Consider the following 22,763-nt stretch of genomic DNA (forward strand, 5'->3'; position numbering starts at 1 on the left):
GGTTCTTTTTCTTTTCGTGATTGTTGTTTGCCCATAAGGGAGCATTAAGTATTACGTAATGTCTGTTCTTGTAAAACTTTACGATGCGTACGGGGGGTTTGAACTACGGTGCGTTTCGTAGCATTGTTGTGGGGGGGGGGGGTTATGTTAAACAGAACGTTACAGCGCGTTACATGGGGGAAGGGAAGTAATTAAGCCTCAACCTTTTGTAAATGATATAAAAAAACTCCTTCCAGACTTACTACATAGTTTGTGCATAAGATTGAATCGGCCTTAGTGTACGTCATTATAGCTTTCGAATATTTTGCATTTAAAAATTAGCAATTTAAAGTATTTGTTTATGAACAAGTTATCACAACCAAAAATTAGAGTTTTTGTTATAAATTAAACCTTTCTTAAAGTTCAGAACGTCAAATATGAGACATCAAACAGCAAATCCACATTTGAACGCAAATACTAAAGACTGAAGTTAGCAATGACTCACTTTGCACATTGGTGGGTGAAGGAGGGTTCCCGTTGTGGGAAGTGAGTGTGGCTGACTTCACGTTGTTGGATTTCTTGTATGAGCCGCGTTGGGAGTCCGTTGCCAACTTGTCCGTTATTGCCTCTAGTTCTAAGAACACCTGGAGTCAATAAACAAAAAAATATTAATGCAACTGTAGGACGATATTTAAAGTGACGCATGGTATTAATGGGCTTGTGATACGGCTGAAAAAGCTAAAGTCTTGCAGACTTATACAGGGTCTAGGCTCCAAATATGATTTTGTCCCATTCGGTGTCGAGAAATTTGGTCCGTGAGGTCCAAACGATATGAGGCTTTTTAGGGAAATAGCAAAAGGGTTAGTCGACATCACAGCAGACCAAAGAGCTGGCAGCTATCTCGGAATAAGAATTAGCTTTTCAAAGGGGGAATGCTGCCAGTATCTTCGGAACCTTGCTTAAAATACAGTATTAAAAGGAGTCCCTTTAATATTATATTTTAAGGTTTGTTATTGTTTTTAATTTTAAGTGAATTATTGTAATTAAATAATGACGCTGAATGTACAATGACATTGTTACTTATACATACCGGTGTACATAGCTACATTACACACACTCATGCACTCACGAGAGTACACAGTTTAAACAATTTAGATATTGTACCAATATCAGACCTTTATAAAACTTGTATACAAACACAAAAGATATCGGAAAAAATATAACCTTGGAACTTTCCGAATGGAACAATTGTTCCGCCGAGAACAATGTCTGCAAATTGTTCACGTAGAACAACACACGCGAGTCGAACAACGCTGGCAGTTCGTCATGGAGCTCCGAGTTGAGGATCTCGTATGTTCGCTTCGCCTCTTCCAGCTGCTCACGGCCCTTCGTCACCTGGAAGTAGAAATGTATAGGTTATTTTATTAAACCAGTATAACGGTTGAAGATCCGAACCACCTGTACTGGTCTATGGTGACATCGATATATCTCATATTAAAAAAAACATAGGATTTTAAAAGAATCTGTTACCTTGACGTCGTCTCTTCTCTTGGCAGCGTTGGACTGCAGGTTCTGGAAACTATGCCTCTGACCGTCATAGTCCACTAACTTGCGACCACGCTTTTCGATTTTTTTCTGGAAAATGACGGTAGAAATTAATAAATTCATATATTTTTTTAGCTCACCCCGTTTGTTTTATTCTTTCTTGGGTCAAATTTAGTAATTCAAATTTTTGAAGTGAAACTTCTTAGGGTAAAATTTCTACGCAACGTCACGAAGATGTGCAGCGTTTTAGTAAGTAATTAAATTACAACGTTTCACTTCTACATGTGTACTTTGTACTCACGCACTTTTATATTTTTTATTTAACAAACAAAAAACGGGGGCAAACGGGCAGGAGGATTATCTGATGTTAAGAGATACCTTCGTCTCTGGGCTCGCAAGGGCATTGCCGATCTTACAACTAATACGCTTTTGTATTTGGAAAGTCCTTTTGTAGATATTTGATTACATTAATTAAAACAACCCACCCTGACTTCAGGAAACTGGTTGGAGTACGTGTTGAGTGGTATCAGCACTTGATCTCCGAGCTTGTGCGAGAAGTCCTGCCACAGCATCTCCATGTTCTGGGCCTGGACGTACAGCAGGTCGTGGCCTGACCACCCGCTTTCGTACACCTCTGTGATTGCCTCCATTAAAGATTTGGAAGCAGTTTGAACAGCTGTAATTGTAAAATGACAAAATAAAATTAATATGGTTTGTACATTTATTTAAAGATTTGTTGGAATAAAATTTATAGATCTCTTCTTCTAGCCATAGCAGGCAAACACAATTGCCGTTCAGGTATCTATATTTCTAGAAACCTCTGGGTCAAACCAAGTAACTGACTTTGTTAAAGGAGGTAAATATCATACAGTTAAATGAGTCATGATGTGATTTCTGACCGTTTCAGAAAAGTCGATCACATATCAGAAAATTGTAATTTGCATAAATTTATGCAATATGTAACTCAAATTAACAGTAATTATAAATTTTATTAAATTCTAATGTATAATGTTCATAATGAATCTCTTACCACGTATACATCTTATGTAATTGTTGAATTCCTTTTGAAGCCGAACTGCCTGCTGATGCTGCCTGTTGAAATTCTGAAGGTGTTCTTCGAATATGTCATCGAGGGTCCTGTCTACTTTGCCCAAGTTTTGCAATAACTGTAACAAATGTAAGTTTCATTAAAACAAATAAATCAGTGATGCTATACAACGTTTTCTTAACATCTGGGCTTCAGATTTCTGTATCTGTTTCATGATCATTTGTCAGTCTAATAAGTAAGTAGGAGTCCTCCTGCCTGCCAAACACCGTCGACATTTTGGGTCTAACGCTCTGTAGAGGTTAAATTTTTTCCATAAGCAGGCGCCTCATTGGAAACCGCAAGGAAAACGAAAGCGTGGCCGTCCTGATGGCGTTGCAGATGAGGCAAAGAGAGCGGAAAAGACTTGCAGCGAGGTGAAATACAAGGCTTCAGACTGAACGCGATGGAGACTCACTGTGGACGCCATCTGCCCCAATTATGGGACAAGTCCAATAAGTTATATAAATGATGACCGATGTTTATTTTATTTATGTGGAATATATTTTATAATAGATATTTAAGTATAGATTTATATGAATATCATTAGAAATATTTACCTTTTAATATGTGTTATTCAATTACGACTATCCCAGCCGCTATTAAGGTGACAATAAAAACAACACAAGGTCAATGACACGTTGAATCAGCATGTTTTTAGTATTCGTAACGTTATCGCGTGACATATCGAATTATGGCGAACACTTACCATCGGTCTACCGATTATATGTAATGTATATATTTTCCATTATATTAAAAGGGTTTTGTATGCCTTTTTTATATAGAACAACAAACGGATAGGAGGCTCCGATATTATGCAATGGCACCAATGCGAAGTAGAGTCCTTCAAGAAAAGAGCGTACCAATTCTTAAAAGACCGCCAACGCACTCGCAAACCCTCAGGCATTGAGTGTCGTTGGGCGGCGGTATCACTTAACTTAACATCGGGTAAGCCTCCTGCCCGTTTGCCGCCTGTTGCAAAAAAAATACATTTATGGCAAGTTTTTGTATATTTTCTAACCGCGAGGGAAGGGTGGTGGCCGCACAATTTATAGGTCTCAGCAGCAGCATATCAACTAGTTAAATGCAATATTGGGAAAAGGAAAATAAATGTATTTGTTTCCGTTTTGCAAACAGTAAAACACTACTCAAAGTGCAGGAAGCCGTATAGTTATTAATAAACAACTCCTTGGAATTCTACTGAACGACATCTGAATGTACAATGATTAGGACATCCAAGAGTTCCTATCAAATGCAAATACAGGCTACCTTGTATGGAACTAAAGCCTTTAATCCGTTGTCTATGGTAATGCAGTCAACGACCGACCATTTGACTTTCAAGTTTATGAAACACGCGATTTATATAATTAAATATTTTGAAGGGATTTAATTAAATAAATCTGATATTTTGCTTATTTTAGCACGATTAGTTCATTCGCCCCTTAGTTAAAAGTTATTATGCTGTAGTCGCGTGACGCCCCCTTAACAATATTTATATGCAAGTGTTTTGTATAAATACTGGCTTATTTCGGAAATTGTATGTATATTTTTAGCCTATCTAACAGTAACAGTAACAACTTAAAATACTTAATTTTTAATATTACAAAAAATACTGTTCACTTAAATACATAAATGATAGATAGATTTTAGGAATTACTAGAAAATTGTTAACGAAAAGTTAATTTTCAAAACATAATGAAATTCAAATTTTAAAATTCGAATTGCCCATCATAACAATGAAATTCCCCTGTGGGACGTTGGCACCACGTTGGGTAACACTGGTAACCTTTTTTATATACGTAACGAGTATGTTAGTTCATACATTACCCGCTAATTATATGCAGAACACTAACGACCCACAATCAAGTGTAACAGGCGTATCGTTGCGTGACGTCACATCCGTTACGTTCGTTTTCGTTTTCGATTGTCTTTGACCGAGGCCTCCGATTACGGTATTGTCTCTGTCAGGTTGTAATTACACTTTTTACTTAATCAGCTGATGAAGTTACGTCAAGTAATTCTTAATGGCTTACAAAATCTCGTGAATTCTTATTTGACAAAAAATCTAGATGAATCCCCATCCATTTTCTATAATATACCTAAGGCTTCTATGCCTGACGCGTTTACATGTCTTTGATGGTTTTCTAATGATGTCTCCATAATCGTATCGTCGATCAAGTATTAATTGAGCACAGATGTATGAAAACCCATTGGTACAACGACGGTAGAGGACAAAGATTAGAACACACGGCAAGCAATGGCCGAATCGTGTGTTTAGCCATAATCTTACACTATTTAAGACAAATACTTTTGAAGAAAAATTCTTTTAAAGCAAATATTTTATAAATCAAATACTTTATAAGAAAAATACTTTTTAAGAGAAAAACTTTGTAAGACAAATATTTTTAAGACAAAAACCTTTTAAAATCCCAAGTTTTCCACCGCACTAACTCCAAAACTGCGATTTTCACCTCACGACCAAGTGTCGCACATAACTGTCCTGTTAAGCGCGCTAATCTATAATAACAACAATATGTCTTTGATAATTGATAAAATACCTCGTAACTTGTAATTTCATTAGGATCTGTCATAATCTGTTTGTAAACATAAGCCATATCAGTCAAGCCATATCTTGAGTGCAATTAATAATAAACAATTTCCTACGTGCGAAAAAGGCTAATCAGTGACTTAGGAGTTGACCCTAAAATGCATACTATTAATCTCAGACACCTACCTCCTGCATCGTCTAATAGTTACTTTGTAATTAAACGAAGAGAAGATGGAGCTTATTCCCTTGCCAACAACAGGGCCATAGGAGGTACCGACATGTCTTAACTGATGCGGACGATCAAATAATAAAGCTAATCAGTGGCGTAGCTACCTTGGGTGGCACCCGGTGCGGTAGTTGGTGGTAGTTGGAGTCACCCCATTGAAATTAAATAGCAAAAAATTTCATATGATAGGCCATGGATATTTTTTTAAAAGATCGCGAGTATGGGACGGGGAATCCCCCACGACAACGTCAGGCTCTTTTGCGGAAATTCCCGAATTCTGCATAGAGCAGAGCTGAGGTAGAGGATCCCTGAAAAATAAAGTTATATGCTAGCGATTTTTTGTTTGTTTGTACATTGTTCTTAAATTTGAGGGACCGGGTGTCACCCCAAAAAAGGTGACACCCGGTGTGATATTATAATTTGAAACTTTTGTTGTATATAATATAATATGTATTGTATATAATATGTACATGCCATTATTAGCGATATGTTTGGTATAATTTTTTGTGCTATATATAATTTATACTAGCTGTAGGATTACGAAAAAAATATAGTAAAAGGGAAACGAATAGATTACGTAATAAAGGACGTTGTTATTGGCTTTTGTAATTAATAGCTCACTTCCAAATACAACCAAATCAATTATTCCATTAATAATGAAAACAAAATGACTGTAGTAAAATAAATTAAAAATAGATAAATAATCGGCAATATTCTTACTTAATAAAACTAAATAATTTTGTATTTATTATTTACGTCATCTCTTTTCATTTAAGCGCAAACACAATTTGACAGAATGAGACGAAAGAGTATTTTTGTGAAATTGCCGATTTAATTTGTATACATTTATCAAATGTATGTATTGTCACTCGATATTTCCGCATTGCTTACTTCTTCGTGGAGCCATTAATAAAGTAAAAATAATTTTTCTCATAACGAATTTGAGCCCAGTATTGAGAATGATTTATTTTAATAAAACAACGGTATCCTACAAAAAATGCGTTAATAGTATTAAATAAATAGTCACACAACAGGTGCATATATAAATAATATATATAAGAAGCATCGTATCGAAATACGTATACAACAATAGGCGGTATAGTCCAATTCACTTGACGATTGTCAACCATATCGTGAAACAGCGTCCGTCAGCGATAACACTACGAACCAAATACCAACAAATTCTTATTTACTCTTTACATCTAAACACGTTTAAATCAAATTGCGTAGTATGCAGCCGATTTTAAGAACCTTCTATATTATGCCGTCCTTCATAGCAATCGTCAAATTAATTGAAGACGATAGGAGAAAGTAAATCTCAATACAAACACTTAAAGTCAAGTGTATTTAATTGCACGCAACGGAATCAATTAATTGCTTCATTTATTTTCAACTTTTAAATTTTCATCAAGACGCGATATAAATCTATTCGCAACTGCATATTTGTGGTGATATCAATTAAATTCAAGTAGACAATAGTGTTAAGACAACAGTATTCTCTATGGTTTAATTTATTTTTATTTTATTGTATATATAATAAGATAGTTTGAGTGTGGAAACATAAACTGGACACAGTTTTGCTATCCATTAGGATCGAACAGTTTTCAAACTTATATACTAAGACCAATTGTATATAATACACAAAACAATAATGATTGTATTGCGCGTAAATTAATACCGCTTTTAATAATATATAATCATCATCATAATTATATAATCCAATTAAGGTATAATATTCATGATAAAAAATATACCAAATCAACGATTAGTTATTTCAACGCAAACCAAAACCTTCTATAGTGTTATTGTGTTAGTTGTTAAACCCAGTTAAATTACAATTTTGCCCTTTTGGAAACGACAAATTACTCTTAGCGTTTTTTGAAGTCGATAAAAATCATACTATAAAAAAAGAGTTTGATTATATATTCTGATGGGTTTGATTATATAGTTTGATTATATATATTCTGATGTATTTAATGCACAATCAGTATGGTGGCAAATACAAGTGGCTCTGCCAGAACAGAGCACTAGCTAAATATAGAAACGATAAAATTGTTTGATATGTGCATCATGCATCCTATTGGACTTTCATTACTGCTTATTTTAAAATTACCAATTCACAGAGTGACATTTACTGCCTAAAACCCCCTGGACATAAATTATTAGGTACTCATTAGATAGGAACCTCACATAAGTAAGTAGCCAGAAACAAAAATGTCTAGAAAAATCTGTACGTAGCGTAATCTCTATATATATAAAATTTTCGGGTTACAATTACTCCTCCGTAACGGCTCGACCGATTCTTATGAAATTTATTATACAATGCATGCAGGTGTCGAGCTCAATAATTTTTTATGTTACGGCATACAAAAATACATACAACCCTTATTTTCCCCCCTATACAATTTACCCTTATTTTTTGTTCATAAACTAAAATCTTATGACATAAACTCATATAGAAAAATAAACAGAAAAAAAGTTTTCATTTCGGAAAACCGAACAGTCTCTGTAGGGTAGAAAAGCAAAATGTTCCATGTATGTACAAAAAAAGGTAGGCTAGGAATAAAAGAGAAACTAAGTTCGCGGGCAAAAATTTGTTGTAAAGCGCGAAACTCGAAGACGGTTGAACCAATTCGAGAATTTATTTCTAGAATTTAACGAACGTTATGATGCAGAGAAAAGTCGGAAAAAAGGAGAAAAGTCAAATTAAGTCAAAGTTCGCGGCCGCTGCCACTTATCAAAAATTCCTGCAACACCGAAGCTTACTAACCGAACATTTTCTTTTGCAATTTACTGTCTTACATTTATCCTATTAGACATACCATTTATTACTAACTATGTAATTCCTGTGTGCTGTGGTTGTATTGGCCATGTAATTATGTATTATCTTTTAATAATAAGTGATCAAAGCGATCAAATTATTTTACTTGTACCTAATACTTAATTAAAACCGAATCTTTTCTTCTTACACCAAGCCCGTGACGAATGTGCCACAACACAATTAATGAAGCATTTGAACGGACAATAAAGTTTTATGTAGTTCATTGTTCATGGGATATAAGGTTATCTTATCGAAGCTAATTACTAATTTACCAATCTAAGTACTAAACTCATTATTGGAAAAAACTGTTAATAAATTTTCCGAATGTCTAAACAGCGGTCGTATCCAGGCAGTTAATCGAGTCTGTTATGGCATTAAGAGGGAAAATTACCGGAAAATGCTTTATATAATTTGAAATTATGTTGATTTCTATTCAATGCTCAATTTTCAATGCTCCAACGGTAAAGGCAAACATGGAAATTGCCTATGTGATAAAACGCAAAAAAAATCCAAACCATGCGTCAGATATAGGCTGATACTTGTCACAAAAAATTATCAAACAAACGGACGCAACCTACGCCCAAGACTAGGCATTCTAGCGCCATTATTATTATTTAGTGAAAATTAAAAATGAAATGTTATGCATACATTTTCTTTGACTTTGAAACTAGCTGGATTAAAAAAATATCAACACAATTAAGAGATCAGCCGTAAAGATCCTTGACCTTGAACGTGCTATCAAGTTAGAAGCACAAACGGTGACCACGACCGTGAAGGTCCGCGGAACAAGTAATTGATGCCGCCACGTACAACAATCATGTAATAAAAATTCCGCATTTGGACACTGCGCACGAGACATCTTAAAGCCTTTCTTCGCCGTAACATACATATAGATACTGGTTTAAATGAAGTATATTTTTCGAATACAACGCAAATAAGTCAGTAACGAACCTTAAAAACATAATATATACTGTATTATTTTTATTTCGCAAAAAACTATGCTTACAACAGAACTGTGTAGTAGTTTATTCATGGAGTACATTGTCTTGACATATTTAACTATACAAATATTGTAAATTCTATTTTAAAAGAGTAAGTGTGGAGTTTCTTGCTTATTCTTCTCCAGACGAAACATAAAATATTTTATTTTACGTTCGAAAGCGCCATTTTAGGCTGTCTAATTGAAATAAATGATTTGATGTGAATAACATAAAACATTGTAAAAATTGATATAAGTCTGATAAACTTAAACAGAACAAAAGTTATACGTTACACATGTGTGCTTGTTTACTATGTTGGTAAGTATGTATTAACTCAATTAAAAAATGCTCTCATAAGATCTAAAGCAAGAAAGTAATCCACTCCAAACAAGCCGTGAAAACAACAATTACTAGAATTGATTGACTATCTTTTTGCCAATAATACCACTAAGTTGTCCAAGATAATATCTAGACTTGCATAATGCCCTTCTGATCTTTTGTTTAATATGTACACTATGACATCATTTCAAATGTATTAATGTATATTTAGCATCCTTATGACTTACACAAAAACATGCGCGTCAAATTCATTGCAATAAGCAATTATTATTGATACAACTATAAAGGTACATATATAAAGAGGCAAGTACTTTATTATATATATTTGCGTATATAGATATTTCAAAAGCACAGTAGAGCGAAAAAGATGCAACGAGGTCAGTCTCTTAGATTCTGTTTGACCACGTTTCGCAAGAAAGTTTTATTTAAGTAAGTGTAACCAAAGACAAAATAATTGTATTATTACTATGTTTTTTTTTATTATATTATAATTCAAATTCAATTCAAAACAATTTATTCATACAGGTAACACAATGTAGACTTATGAACATCAAAAAAGAAATACATAAATATGAAATGCTTTTAATCTTACATTTACTGCCAGTTCTCAAATCAAGGGCGTAGAACGGAAGAAAAAAACTGGCGATAAACTCTCTGCAACTGTTTTTATCGCCACGTTTTTTTATTTTAGACAATGTTTGTAAGTAGCTGCAACCCTTACACCATGTTCCAGATGACATTTTAAGTAATTATTAATAATTAAAAACAAAGATTAGTTCTCTATCAGCAGGAGGCCTAGTGCACTTACATTCGCATCCACAGTTCGCATAAGCGTCTGTGGTGGCCCAGCCAAAAATAATCCTACGATTTTAACGCATCCAGTATCCTTGAAAATTCTTCAAATAAGGCTTTAAGTACCACGTATAATGTTTTACAAATAAATATGAGAATAGAAACAAACGTTACCGGTGAATTTCATAACAAAGCAGTTATTTCTAGAATGTCGGATACAAGTGTGATGTTAACCGCAGATTGCGAAACGTAACCGAAACCGATATATATTGTATCGTGGGATTATGTCAACAGCTTTCTAATACATTGATTGAAACATATAAAAAAGAAATATAATGCTACGAAAAACTTATCCCTATGCTGACTAGTTAAATCAGTGGCGCTACCACCTAAATTTATTTATTTTCAGATTCACATGAATCTTAGGCCCACACCTAAATTTAGGTACAGGTAGGTGACAGATACATATCTGTTTCATAACAATTTGTCAATCTGAATTTTTTTAACGAAATGAAATTGTAATCAACACCTGTCGTTACATGCTGTTTAAATTTTGTACATTTCTACATGAAAACATGCTGAATTCACTGGCAATTAACATATTCAATAGATAAGATATACTATGTATTGTACTTAGTAACTTTTCCTTACTTAAAGTCTGTAACAGTAGTTACAAGATTCCTATCAAGTTTACGAATGTACCACCTCAGTAGACTGCGTTATGAAAATACCAGTTTTGTCACGGTCATGTGCATCGAATAAATAACGTGGAGCCTGAACCTGTTAAAGCAACGGGAATTCAAATTGGCCATCTAATCGAAAAACCTGTTTAAATTAAATTTAAAAACTAGTCATTCTTTTCATTCAGTACAAAAAAACACGTTATTTACAGCTAACATTAAAAACATCATGTTCAACACTATGTGTACCATAATTGCAAAACTTTTAAAATAAAATTAATTCCCTTGTAAGTCTTACTCGGTTGTCGAAATTAAGAAATAAAAACTATAATACACAGAAAAATTACAAACGTGTTCTGTTGAAAGTAGGTTTGACTGCATAATGAAATAGTTTTGGTATTTGAATAAATTTCAACCGAATTCAAATAGCCTGAAAGAACGTTACAGCAGACGCATTATTTTTTTTTTAATATATTCATTTAATTAAAATAATAATAATATAATTCCCCAACCTAGAAGGTATTAAGTCACTTTTATAAAATCATTAGAAAAATAAATAGTTTATTTGATTGACAAATGATCATGAAATTGCTACATAAATCTGAGGCCCAGTCCTAAAAAGTTTGTAGGGCCACTGATTTATTGTTATTAATAAAAAAAGCCAAAACAAATATTTTTATAAACAAAAAAATCTAATTAAATCTTGTAATCATTGAGCAGATACTGGACTCGACAAAAGTTAACATTCTTATTATAAAAATTCGAAAATAGAAAGTCTTAAAACACTTGTCTTGTTGCCATACACAGAACGGATGCTGGTACCATTGTTGAGCTGACAATACACACATCAATCAGCTAATGACGATATTTGTGGTGTTTGCGATATTCAAAGTGTATTCAAAGGCTGTGGTTTACATTTGCATTGAATTATTGAGTCTTATTACATAATATAGTTGTTTCTATTAACTGATCCAGTTTATACAAGCACTCTGTACATGTAAGCGATGAAATCGTATACTCATTTAACCACAGATAAAGTTGAGGTGTTTGAATCTATGACATTTTATTTGCACAGACCATTATATATTCAGGCAAATACTTATCTCCTGATAATCGCAAACCTCGAGAAAGTAGGTCACAGGTCATATTGCAATAATCCTATTACAAGATGCTTTGCCTTGCAATTTGAGATACGACTATTAAAAAATGTTTAAAGGCAATATTTTTCTTGGATAATATCATTTAATCTGAGGTTTAAATTGAACTCAGCAATTGCCCTAGCAGCTTCAGCGTGCAACTCTCATGCTTGGGGTCGTAGACTCGATCCCCGCTGTGCACTAAATGGACTATCAAAATGCCCATTTATTCACTCGACTGGTGACCTAAAAAGGTTGAAGCGCCACTGTATGTATTAGAATTTAAAAGTAATACAAAATAAACGAACGGTTCCACGGTGATATATTCTTACGTTTAACAAAGCTGATATTAGCAATTAAATTAATAGTCCAACATCGTTTTGTCAATTGTCTAGCATTACGGTCTAATTTCTAAATAAAATATCAGGCAAAGTCTAAAAAAATGCACCAGCCTCTCGCGATTACGTGTTGGCGGACATCCAAGTCGAACAACGTCTGCGGATTGGCGCATGAGCACATTTTTATATTAATAGTTTTTATCGATAATTTGAGAACTGAAATGCTGTTTGATTTGTATAGGGCAAAACCTGTAGTTGTTTCTTTAATAAAGTAGGTATTATACATTTTTGATAAGACAAGAATTTAATACATTTATTAAGTGTACACTGAAGAGGGGGTCACTCTGCATCTTCTACCGCTTTTACATACGAAGATGGCGCTGGCCTGTAAACAATAGCTCCGTGTATTTTATTGTTTATAAATAGTTTCATTGCATTATTTCAATCAAAAAGTTAATCAGTGAAGTTTGTAAAAGTTATCTTTGTGATGGTAATATTAAACAAGTACTTCTTTATGAAACAGTGACAATATTAACAATAAAATGTTTGGCCCCTAACATTTTACATAAAACCATATTTTGCTTAAAAATACAATTCCCAATCAATTTACAAACTTAAAAAGTGACAACCTTACCGGTGAAGTGCTACAAACTAGTAAACTGCAATAAAAGTGATGAAACTTAAAAATTAAGTGAATCCTTTGTTCTTCGATGTGACTCACGTCAGTTGAATTCTAACGTTTTTTCAACGCAATTTACACAAATATAAATATAATAGTTAACTTCGAAGCATACGTAATAGGCCTGTTGGCTAATGGTACTATCGACTTACCTCAGATACATAGGTTACTATTACGTGTCCTGGTTCGAATCACGTCGGTTCAAGCCAAACGTCTGTTAATCATATTTTCATTTTTTTTTTTTTTTTTTTAATAATGGAAAACGACTATGTTACCAAAAGAAGAAAGCAAAGAAGATCTATTGAATCACTTAACATTTCATCTAGTTCTGCTCAATCAAACTATGACTTTTCTGATCCAAGAAGTTTACCAGAAATATCTACGAGAGGTTTAGATGAACATTACGAATTACTGGAGCAAATAAAAAAATTAAAATTAGAATTAGATTCAGCACATCAAAAAATTAAGAACCTATCACTTGAAAATTCCACCAAAAGCCTTGAAATTATACAACAGAAGGAAACTATAAATAAACTAAAACAAAATTATTCTTCACCTTCCAATAATATTACTGCCAACACATTACCACAAAAGCAAAACCAAGAAAATGCAGAATCCGCCTGCAGTCACTGCCCTTCCAAATATAAAGAACTTAAAAAGCGCAGTATACAAGAATTCCCACCAAATATTGAAAACCACAATCAGAATATTAGGGAGCTGCCAATAGATGTCACTATAAGAACAACAAAATCAGATATTCAAAACGACAATGTCAAGACGGTAAATGGTCAAGCAATAGAAAATCAACCCAAAATAATAATATTTGGGGATCAGCAAGCTTGTGGCTTAACACATAAACTAATAAAATCAAGATCAAATATGCAAAAGGAAAATTACAAAATAACTTCGTTTATAAAGCCCAATGCTACTAGTGCACAGATTCTTAGTAGCTGTATTGATGAGATTAATAAGTCCATAATTAAGCCCAAGGACATTGTAATGTTGGTAATAGGTGCAAATGATAAACGGCCTTATGCCTTCATCGCACAATTGTGTAATGTGCTATACCAACTGCGACAGCAAAAGGTGTTTATAACAAATGTACAGTATAATACTCACTTAAATGTAAAATTAATTAACTTTCATTTAGAATCTATAATATCTAATTATAAATATTGCCACTACTTAAAAATACGCCACTCGAAATACGATAAAAACACACCCTATTCTCATACAAAACACCTCTTCAATTTATGTGATAAGATAAACACGGAAATCGAGTACATTCGATATTATACACAGCATAAGACAAATCTCAACAATAAATCCATCCATAGTCACACAAACTCAACTCGCACTGTACAATTAAAAATAACAAATTTTTTTAAAATGCCAAGTACCAATATTATAAATAAAAACCAGCCTTCCGGTGAGAATTTTTTTCGTTGCAACTAATAAGCAAAATAAATTAAGACTCATCCATCAAAATATAGCAGGGTTGCTTAACAAACAAGATCTGATTAATATAGCCATCATAGACCTGCAAAGAAATTTAGGAAATGTAGACATCATATGTTTCACAGAAACTTTTATTAAACAAGGTAGTGAATCCAACGTTAAGATAAATAATTATAGATTAGTCTCTTCATTTTCTCGGCCTAACCAACGCCGAGGAGGTTCGTGCGTCTTAATAAAAAACAATTTAAAATACAAGGAAATTTGTTACCCTAGACTCGCAATACCTCTTCAATTCGAATTTTGTGGCGTTGAAATAAGTAAATACAACTTAATAATAATATGTATTTACCGGACTCCTAAGTTAGATGTAACACCTTTTTTATATAATTTAGAACAACTTTTAAGTAACCTATGCAGGAAACGCAACAAAAAACTAATATTATGTGGAGACTGGAACATTGATATTTTAAAAAATGATAAAAATTCCCGAGAACTTATCTCTATTCTTCAAAATAATAATTTACAAAATCATATAAAGCGCCCAACACGTAAAAACGCCTGCTTAGACTTAATAGCAAGTAACTTAAAAGACACACAAGCGAGCCTCCACTACTTGGCACTTTCAGACCATGAGACCGCACAATCGCTGACTTTTACACTCGAAGAAAACGAAAACTTGAAAGATATCCCAAAGTACTGGTATATATACAGACGAGAACTCAATAGAGAAAACACTAATACATTTATGAGGTGTCTATCAAGCCTTACCTTCTCGGACGTATACAGCTCCACAACAACAAATGAAGCATTCGACAACTTCCATGACACTATAACATTATTTTACAATTTGTGCTTTCCGATCTTAAAAATCAAAAATACATTCAAGCCTATCAAAAATAGATTCTTTACTAAAGCGCTAAAAAAATGTTGTATAAGAAAAAGAACGTTATACCTAAAATATCATTTAAATAAGCACAATAAAAAACAAAATAAGTCTGCATATAATAAATACTCATCTATCTTAAAAAAATGTATACATAAATCCCATCAACTTAATAATGCAGAATACATAAATTCCGCAAAAAACAAAACTAGAGCAGCCTGGAATGTAATTAAAACTAATACACGAGACATGACATTTAATTCAGGAATAGAAGCAATTAATATCGATAACAAAACATATGAATCACCGCATGAAATATGCAACTTTTTTAATGACTATTTTACCTCACTGCCTACTAAAAATAAAACAAACAATTTGCCAGAAGCTAAAATCCCTCTCAACCATAAAAGTATTTTTCTTTCCCCCATAAATAACACGGATATACTAAAAATTATTACATCGTTGAAAAATGCAAAATCTACAGGATACGATAATTTAGATACCAAAACAATTAAATCATGCGCATTATACCTACTTGATCCACTGACATACATAATTAATCTATCGATAGTAGAAGGGATCTTTCCTGAAAAACTAAAAATATCAATTATCAAACCATTACATAAAAAAGGAGCAAAAACACAAATGACTAATTATAGACCAATAACTTTAATTCCCATATTATCTAAAATTTTCGAAAAAGTCATGTATAATAAAATAGAGAATTTCTTTTTATCATACAATATTCTAAAAAAAGAACAATTTGGCTTCAGGAAAAATCGTTCCACTACCCTTGCGTGCTTTACCCTAGTTAAACAAATTACTGAATGCTTAAATCATAAAATGCTTGTAGGTTGCATCTTTTTAGACATGACAAAGGCTTTTGACTTTGTATGCCATGAAAGACTTTTAAAAAAATTAGAATGCTACGGAATAAGAGGTAATGCCTATAACTGGGTGAAAAGTTACCTTGAAAATAGAATGCAATATGTGGAAATAACAAAGATTTGTAAACTAAAACAAAAAACCTATAGATCCAACTATAAGAAAAATGAGTACGGAACACCTCAGGGCAGTATTTTGGCCCCACTACTCTTTCTAACATACATAAATGACCTCCCAGATGCTATACACCAGAACTGTATACTATTTGCTGATGACACTACACTTATAATAAAAGGCAAAAACGACCAAGATTTAAAAAACAACTTAATTAAATCTCTAGACGACGCCATCAACTGGATGAATTCAAATAACCTACAAATAAACATGACCAAAACTAACATAATTCATTTTCAAACATATAACTCTAAAACACTAATAGACGTACAATATAAACACAATAAACTGGACATAATGAACGAGTGTGTATTTTTAGGTATAACGATAGATAAATTTTGTAATTGGAAATCACATATTGAAAAATTACAGAACAAAATAGACCGTTTTGTTTTTGTGTTAAAACGACTAAGGGAAACTGTTAACCATGCTGCGGTATTAGCTGCTTATCATGCATATATTGCATCTATAATTAGATATGGAATTATAATTTGGGGAAATTCAGTCGAAGTGAATAGGGTATTTAAGGCCCAAAAAAAATGTATTAGAGCAATTTGTGGAGCAAATTGCATCGATAGTTGCGTGCCTCTATTTAAGAGACTCAAAGTGTTATCTCTTCCATGTATTTATATATTAGAAATGTCCCTGTTCGTACACAGAAATATACATATTTTTAAATCGAATGTAGTAAGTAGTAGACATGGGGAGAAATTGGCTGTGCCAAAAATAAATTTAGAATTATTTCGGAAAAACGCCTTCTGTATGGCAATTAAAATTTACAATAAATTACCGAAAGAACTTAAAGATCTTCCGACAAGAATCTTTAAAAAGCGACTTAGTGCATTACTTTTAGAAAAAACGTACTACTCAATAAACGATTATTTGTGTGAGACATGGTAATTTATATAAATTTAATTATGTATGATAATTGACTTAATTGATATGAATCTGACTAATAATGTAAAATCTAAACTAAGATTAATTTGCGCGCCACTGTGTGTGGCAGAATATGCGAACGACTGACAATTGTACCACCTTGACATTTTATACCATATTCGTGCAATAAATAAATTATTATTATTATTATTATTTACCATGGAGAGTGTTCAGAGGAGTTGTTCGGATTAATACCTGCAGCTGAGTTTCATCATCGGACGTCCAGGCAGAACACGAAATTCCACCTGTATCACCTCGACGTCCGCCGTTCTACAACTGCGCGTTTTTCAAGACAGATTTTGCCGCGCACCACCACTTTGTGGAACCAGCTGCCCACTGAAGTATTTCCGAAACAATTCGAATTAGGGTCCTTCAAGAAAAGAGCGTACCAATTCTTAAAAGGCCGGAAACGCACTCGCGAGCCCTCTGTCATTGAGTGTCTATGGGCAGCGGTGTCACTTAACATCAGGTGAGCCTCATGTCCGTTTGCCCCCCCTGCCTCTGTTCTATAATAAAAAAGAGGGTCTAGTCGGAATAATCTAAAATAGAATCACGAACTGAATGCTCAAATCATAGCAACTGAAGTACTTGCTTGACCACGCTAGAAGGCATTACAATTAAAATAAGAATCATATATCACCTACAAAATATACGTTTTAAATTTATCTATAATTTGTCAAGTTACTAACTGGAGGTTTTAAGAATTTTATTAGGAATATTCAAATTGAGTACAACATTTTTACAGTTAGATGTCATCTATACATATTGGCAAAGTTCCCAGTTTTTAATAGAACTTTTGTTCAATGCTTACTAAAGATTCTTATTAAATCGGAATATGTTTAAAGAAACGACGTCTTAATTTAAGATTTCCTTGTGTATGACTACTGTATACATATATAGTAGAAAATTAAATATAGTATAAAATGTTGACGTCAATTATGAAGGATGAATGGGAAACTCTACATTTGTGGAAAGATAATATACGAATTTTCTTTATATTAATGCCCCTTTTATCTACGTGAACATAATGTATGTAGGACATTCAATAGTTGTCAATATCAATAATATTTAAACGCCACGGCCTTGTATAAAGTCGTGCTAATTATCTAGCGCTGTATGTTAGGCTAATATACTATGAAAACAGATACATAAAACACACAATGATTAAACAGATAATACTTTTTTAAACACGTTTACATTGCGGTTCATACAACATTCAGAAACTATCATTCAGTAAATAAACAAACCAGTAAGGTTTTATCTCCAAAAAACAACATCACTGACCACTGCGGAAAATAAATCTAGTCATTGGAAATAAACAATAAATCCACTATCAGTTATATTTAAATGTAACCAATATAGAAAGGCACTCGGCAAACCACAAATCGTCTCCATGCAACAATAATAGAGTAGATTTCGTAGGCAGGCTGAACTTAGGTAGATCATTAAAATAATTAATTATTCAATGTACTGTAAAAGTTTTTTATAAAAAGGCAGTCGAAGACACAAACATATTCGTAGTTCTTTAGAGTGCATAATAAACCAGTCTGCCAGTATTGTAGGTGTTAAGTTATTTTAACGTATGTACATGCACCCGTACAAATGCTTTGCGGTGAAACTGAAACGACTGTCGAGGGTAAATCAGAATCCCACAAAGCCTTGCTAACCGATTCTAGTTGCGAATAAATCCCTCTTTTTAATGCTATGGCTTATGCCATATCAGATTGTTCATTTAGTTATTATTTTAAGTACTTACTAAGTTATGTATTAAATACAAACACCCAATGGAAAAATCTAAACAAATAATCGAGTACGTACTTATGAATTAGATGGACAGGTATCGATAAAATGATCAAAATCTAACCTTAATGGTAACTAATAAAGAAAACAAAAATAAAACTAAATTAGTTGTTTTAGGGTAGTAAACTTATAATATTGATTTCGCTATATAACTCATATTTCAGAAGTCCTCGTCGACATCACTCTTGAGCCGAACAGTCAACAATATTTCTTTCTTATATTAATTTGCCCTGAATTGCTTATAAAAATTGGGTAAATTTATTCATAGAGCGTTTTTTGTTGACCGAGTAGCTTTAGCGACCCTTATCACTGAGATCGTAGGTTCGATCCCCGGCTGTGCACAAATGAACTATCGTTCAAATAGCGCATCTAGGTTATTTACCATTACTGCAACTAAACAGCTGTTTATTCAGATAAAACTCTCGGAACGCAAAACTCAAACGCAATATTTCTTCAGATAACATTAGAACATAATAAAATGTATCTTAGAGCGTTTATACACATTAATCTTTATATTTGTAACAAGAGCTACAGAAATCAGTTTATTTTGAGACCTATTGTCAACTCTTCGAGTGGCACAATAGACAGTTAACGGCTCAATTTGCACCTAACACTAAGGAATAGAAGCTGCGGACATACACATCGCATACAAAAGGTTCTTGTTACTGTTGCGAAAGATGAATTTAGCAAATAGTTATGCAAATGTTTGCGACCATTTGTCTGTGAAACTTCTAAAGTAAAGACCATCAAAGCACCCTTTTCTTACCCACCTACTTACTCGTGTTTTTAAGATATATTAGGCATATTTACAGCATTTCCTGAATCTTGTTAAAAATCATCTTGTTTCATGCAAGTTCTCGCCTGCTGTACGATCTTTTTTTTAATATACCAATATGAATAAATGAATTGATTTGATCGCACATATTTACAAATTGGACTACAAATAACTATAAAGATTTACGAATCATCCATCTCATCTTACATAGAATTATGTAAGATGAGATGGATGACTTAAAATCTTACGCATAGACCCACGAAGAGTACTCGTAGAATAAATCTAATTGAGAGGGCAGTGTTAGCCCTGAGCCTGTAAATTCGATCCCCGGATGTGCACCAATGGACGCCTCAGACCAAAACTGTACGTCGTGTGTCAGGCACAGGAGGCTGATCACCTACTTGCCTATTAGATTGACAAATGAAACAGATACAGAAATCTGAGACCCAAATCTAAAAAGGTCCACTTATTAATTTATTGAATCAATCGAATTGGAAATGTACGTAATAAATTGCATGCCATCACCAAAAGTCAAGGATACTTCTGATCCATTACAAACGCCATTGTGAAAAGCACACATGCAATATGAGAAAATAACAATAATGTTGCAACTATTTTAGCCGACATTTTGATTTGAGTAGGAAACATACTTCAAAATTATATTACATTACAAATCGAAACTCGCATGCAACGTTGCACAGTGTAATCGCAATTACGACATTTACAATTAAAATTTACTAATAATTGAGATTGTTAAGACGAATTACGATATTTCATTAACACGTTATACAAATTGGGTTGTATAATTGCTTTATTTTATTTATTTATTCAAGTTTACCACATGTAAACTGTTACTCTTTTATGTAAAATTTATGATAAAATAAAATATAAAACAGTGGTGCTACCATTTTATTTCAGGACCTCAGATTTCTGAACCTGTTTATGATCATTTGTCATAGGTAAGTAGGTGAACAGCCTCCAGTTCCTGACACACGCCATCGGCGTGTTGGGTCTAAGGCAAGCCGGCAAGTGTTAAACACGCACATAGAAAGAAAGTTGGTGCAAAGCCGGGGATCGAACCTACGACCTCAGAGATAAGAGTCGCACTCTGACATCGCTAGTCAAACACAGCAGTGCAGAGTACTGCAATTACAATATATACAAGATAGAATAAAAACACCAGAAATTTTAGTTAAGCAGAAAAATATCAGCATAACGAGATGGGCACTAAACAATGGTGTCTTCAAAATTGATCTGATCCATTACCGAACGTATCAAGCTTCGGATAAGTACTGTTTAATCCGTTATAATCCCCAATTCGAAAGAGAGGTGCCTTATAACATAATAACGATATAGACGAGCTTTAACATATCCTCGTCTCCACCGAGCTGGCTCATTGACTGACACAATTTATGTTTAACAGCTGTGCTTGTAATTTTGTTTATTTTTATAAAATCTCCACGGTTTTTCACACACACCTTAACAGAATTTCTCGATCTAATTTAAACTAACAGAAAAGCAACCATTAATTCTTGGCAATTGGAAAATTCTACTCATAAAAACGAAAACTACTGAATCTAAGAAAAGAAATGACATCCACGCCTGGAGAAGGTGGATTGATTCATCAAAATAATTTTACCAACAAGAGATTCATCCAATTCAATTCATTGCGGTAAAAAAAAGTTTTCTTTAAATGTGTAAAAGCTATGTGATTAAGAGACAATATTAAGAGATTCATACCGAATACACAGCATAATGAAAAAGCACAAAATGGTTGACACTTAACAAAATATCTTAATTAGTGGGAAATGAGTGTAACAAAAAGTGAAACCATATCAAAACAATGGATTTAGTAAACGAATGTGAAATTTAAAGTGAAAACGTCATGTTTTAAGAACAATGAACGCACGTAAACTTGACATTTACATAATCGACACAGAATAAAAAAGCAGTTTTATTCTAGGTTAAGGATACAGTAATAAACTTAAGAATTAAATAATTAAAATATTTTTTTTAGATGATAAAAACCGTGACATTTAAATCATATAGTTATATCTACACTAAATTATCTATTCGGATAAGTAATAAATAGATTAGAGCAGTGTTGCCCTAGTTGCTTCTGCGTGCGACTTCCATCCCTGAGGTCGTAGGTTCAAACCCCGACTGTGCACTAATAGACTATGAATATAGAAAGAATTCTATGTGAGCATTAAATATGCATCGATACGCCTTTTTGCCGATACGATACCGATACTGTTATAGAAATAGCGCCGATACCGATAACGATATATCAAGTTTGGTTTAATCTTTTTTAATTTTTATATATAGGTTTACTTATAAAAATTCAGAATTAGGATTAATAATTTAAAAAAAAACTGTAAATAATTAAAATTAACATTGATTAGATTTTTGTAATTCTGGATTTTATTTATTTGGTATCGAAAAAATACTTCGAGCGATAGCGACTAGTTTCTAGCGAAATGAATGGGGACAAAGCGGTAGAGAGTAGAGAGAGAGATAGTCCGTATCTCACTTGCAACGCACTAGAAAAAGATGCATTAATTTGTTAAAGCGCGAAATTTTAAAAGTATCGGTTTAAGTTCGGCGATATGTTAATTGCCGATACTACTATATCGGCAAATTCAAAGTATCGCCGATAAATCGGTATCGGTATCAGATGAATCCCTAGCTGGAAGTTGAAGGAA

General features: G+C 33.2%; 1 protein-coding gene across 5 annotated transcripts in view; it reads right to left on the reverse strand.

The window, feature by feature from the left end:
- The window catches only part of LOC111002790 (myc box-dependent-interacting protein 1), a 42,763-nt gene that overhangs the window by 4,190 nt on the left and 15,810 nt on the right, over positions 1-22,763 (reverse strand). For all 5 annotated transcript variants that reach the window (XM_045628972.1, XM_022273014.2, XM_022273013.2 and 2 more), the window contains exons 2-6: positions 2,555-2,690; positions 2,010-2,200; positions 1,510-1,614; positions 1,204-1,374; positions 485-623 (exon numbers count right to left, since the gene is read on the reverse strand). In XM_045628972.1, the coding sequence (XP_045484928.1) occupies positions 485-623; positions 1,204-1,374; positions 1,510-1,614; positions 2,010-2,200; positions 2,555-2,690 (742 nt within the window). The remainder of the gene's footprint in view (positions 1-484; positions 624-1,203; positions 1,375-1,509; positions 1,615-2,009; positions 2,201-2,554; positions 2,691-22,763) is intronic.

The sequence above is a fragment of the Pieris rapae genome, chromosome 7, assembly GCF_905147795.1.
Source record: "Pieris rapae chromosome 7, ilPieRapa1.1, whole genome shotgun sequence".
Lineage (NCBI taxonomy): Eukaryota > Metazoa > Arthropoda > Insecta > Lepidoptera > Pieridae > Pieris > Pieris rapae.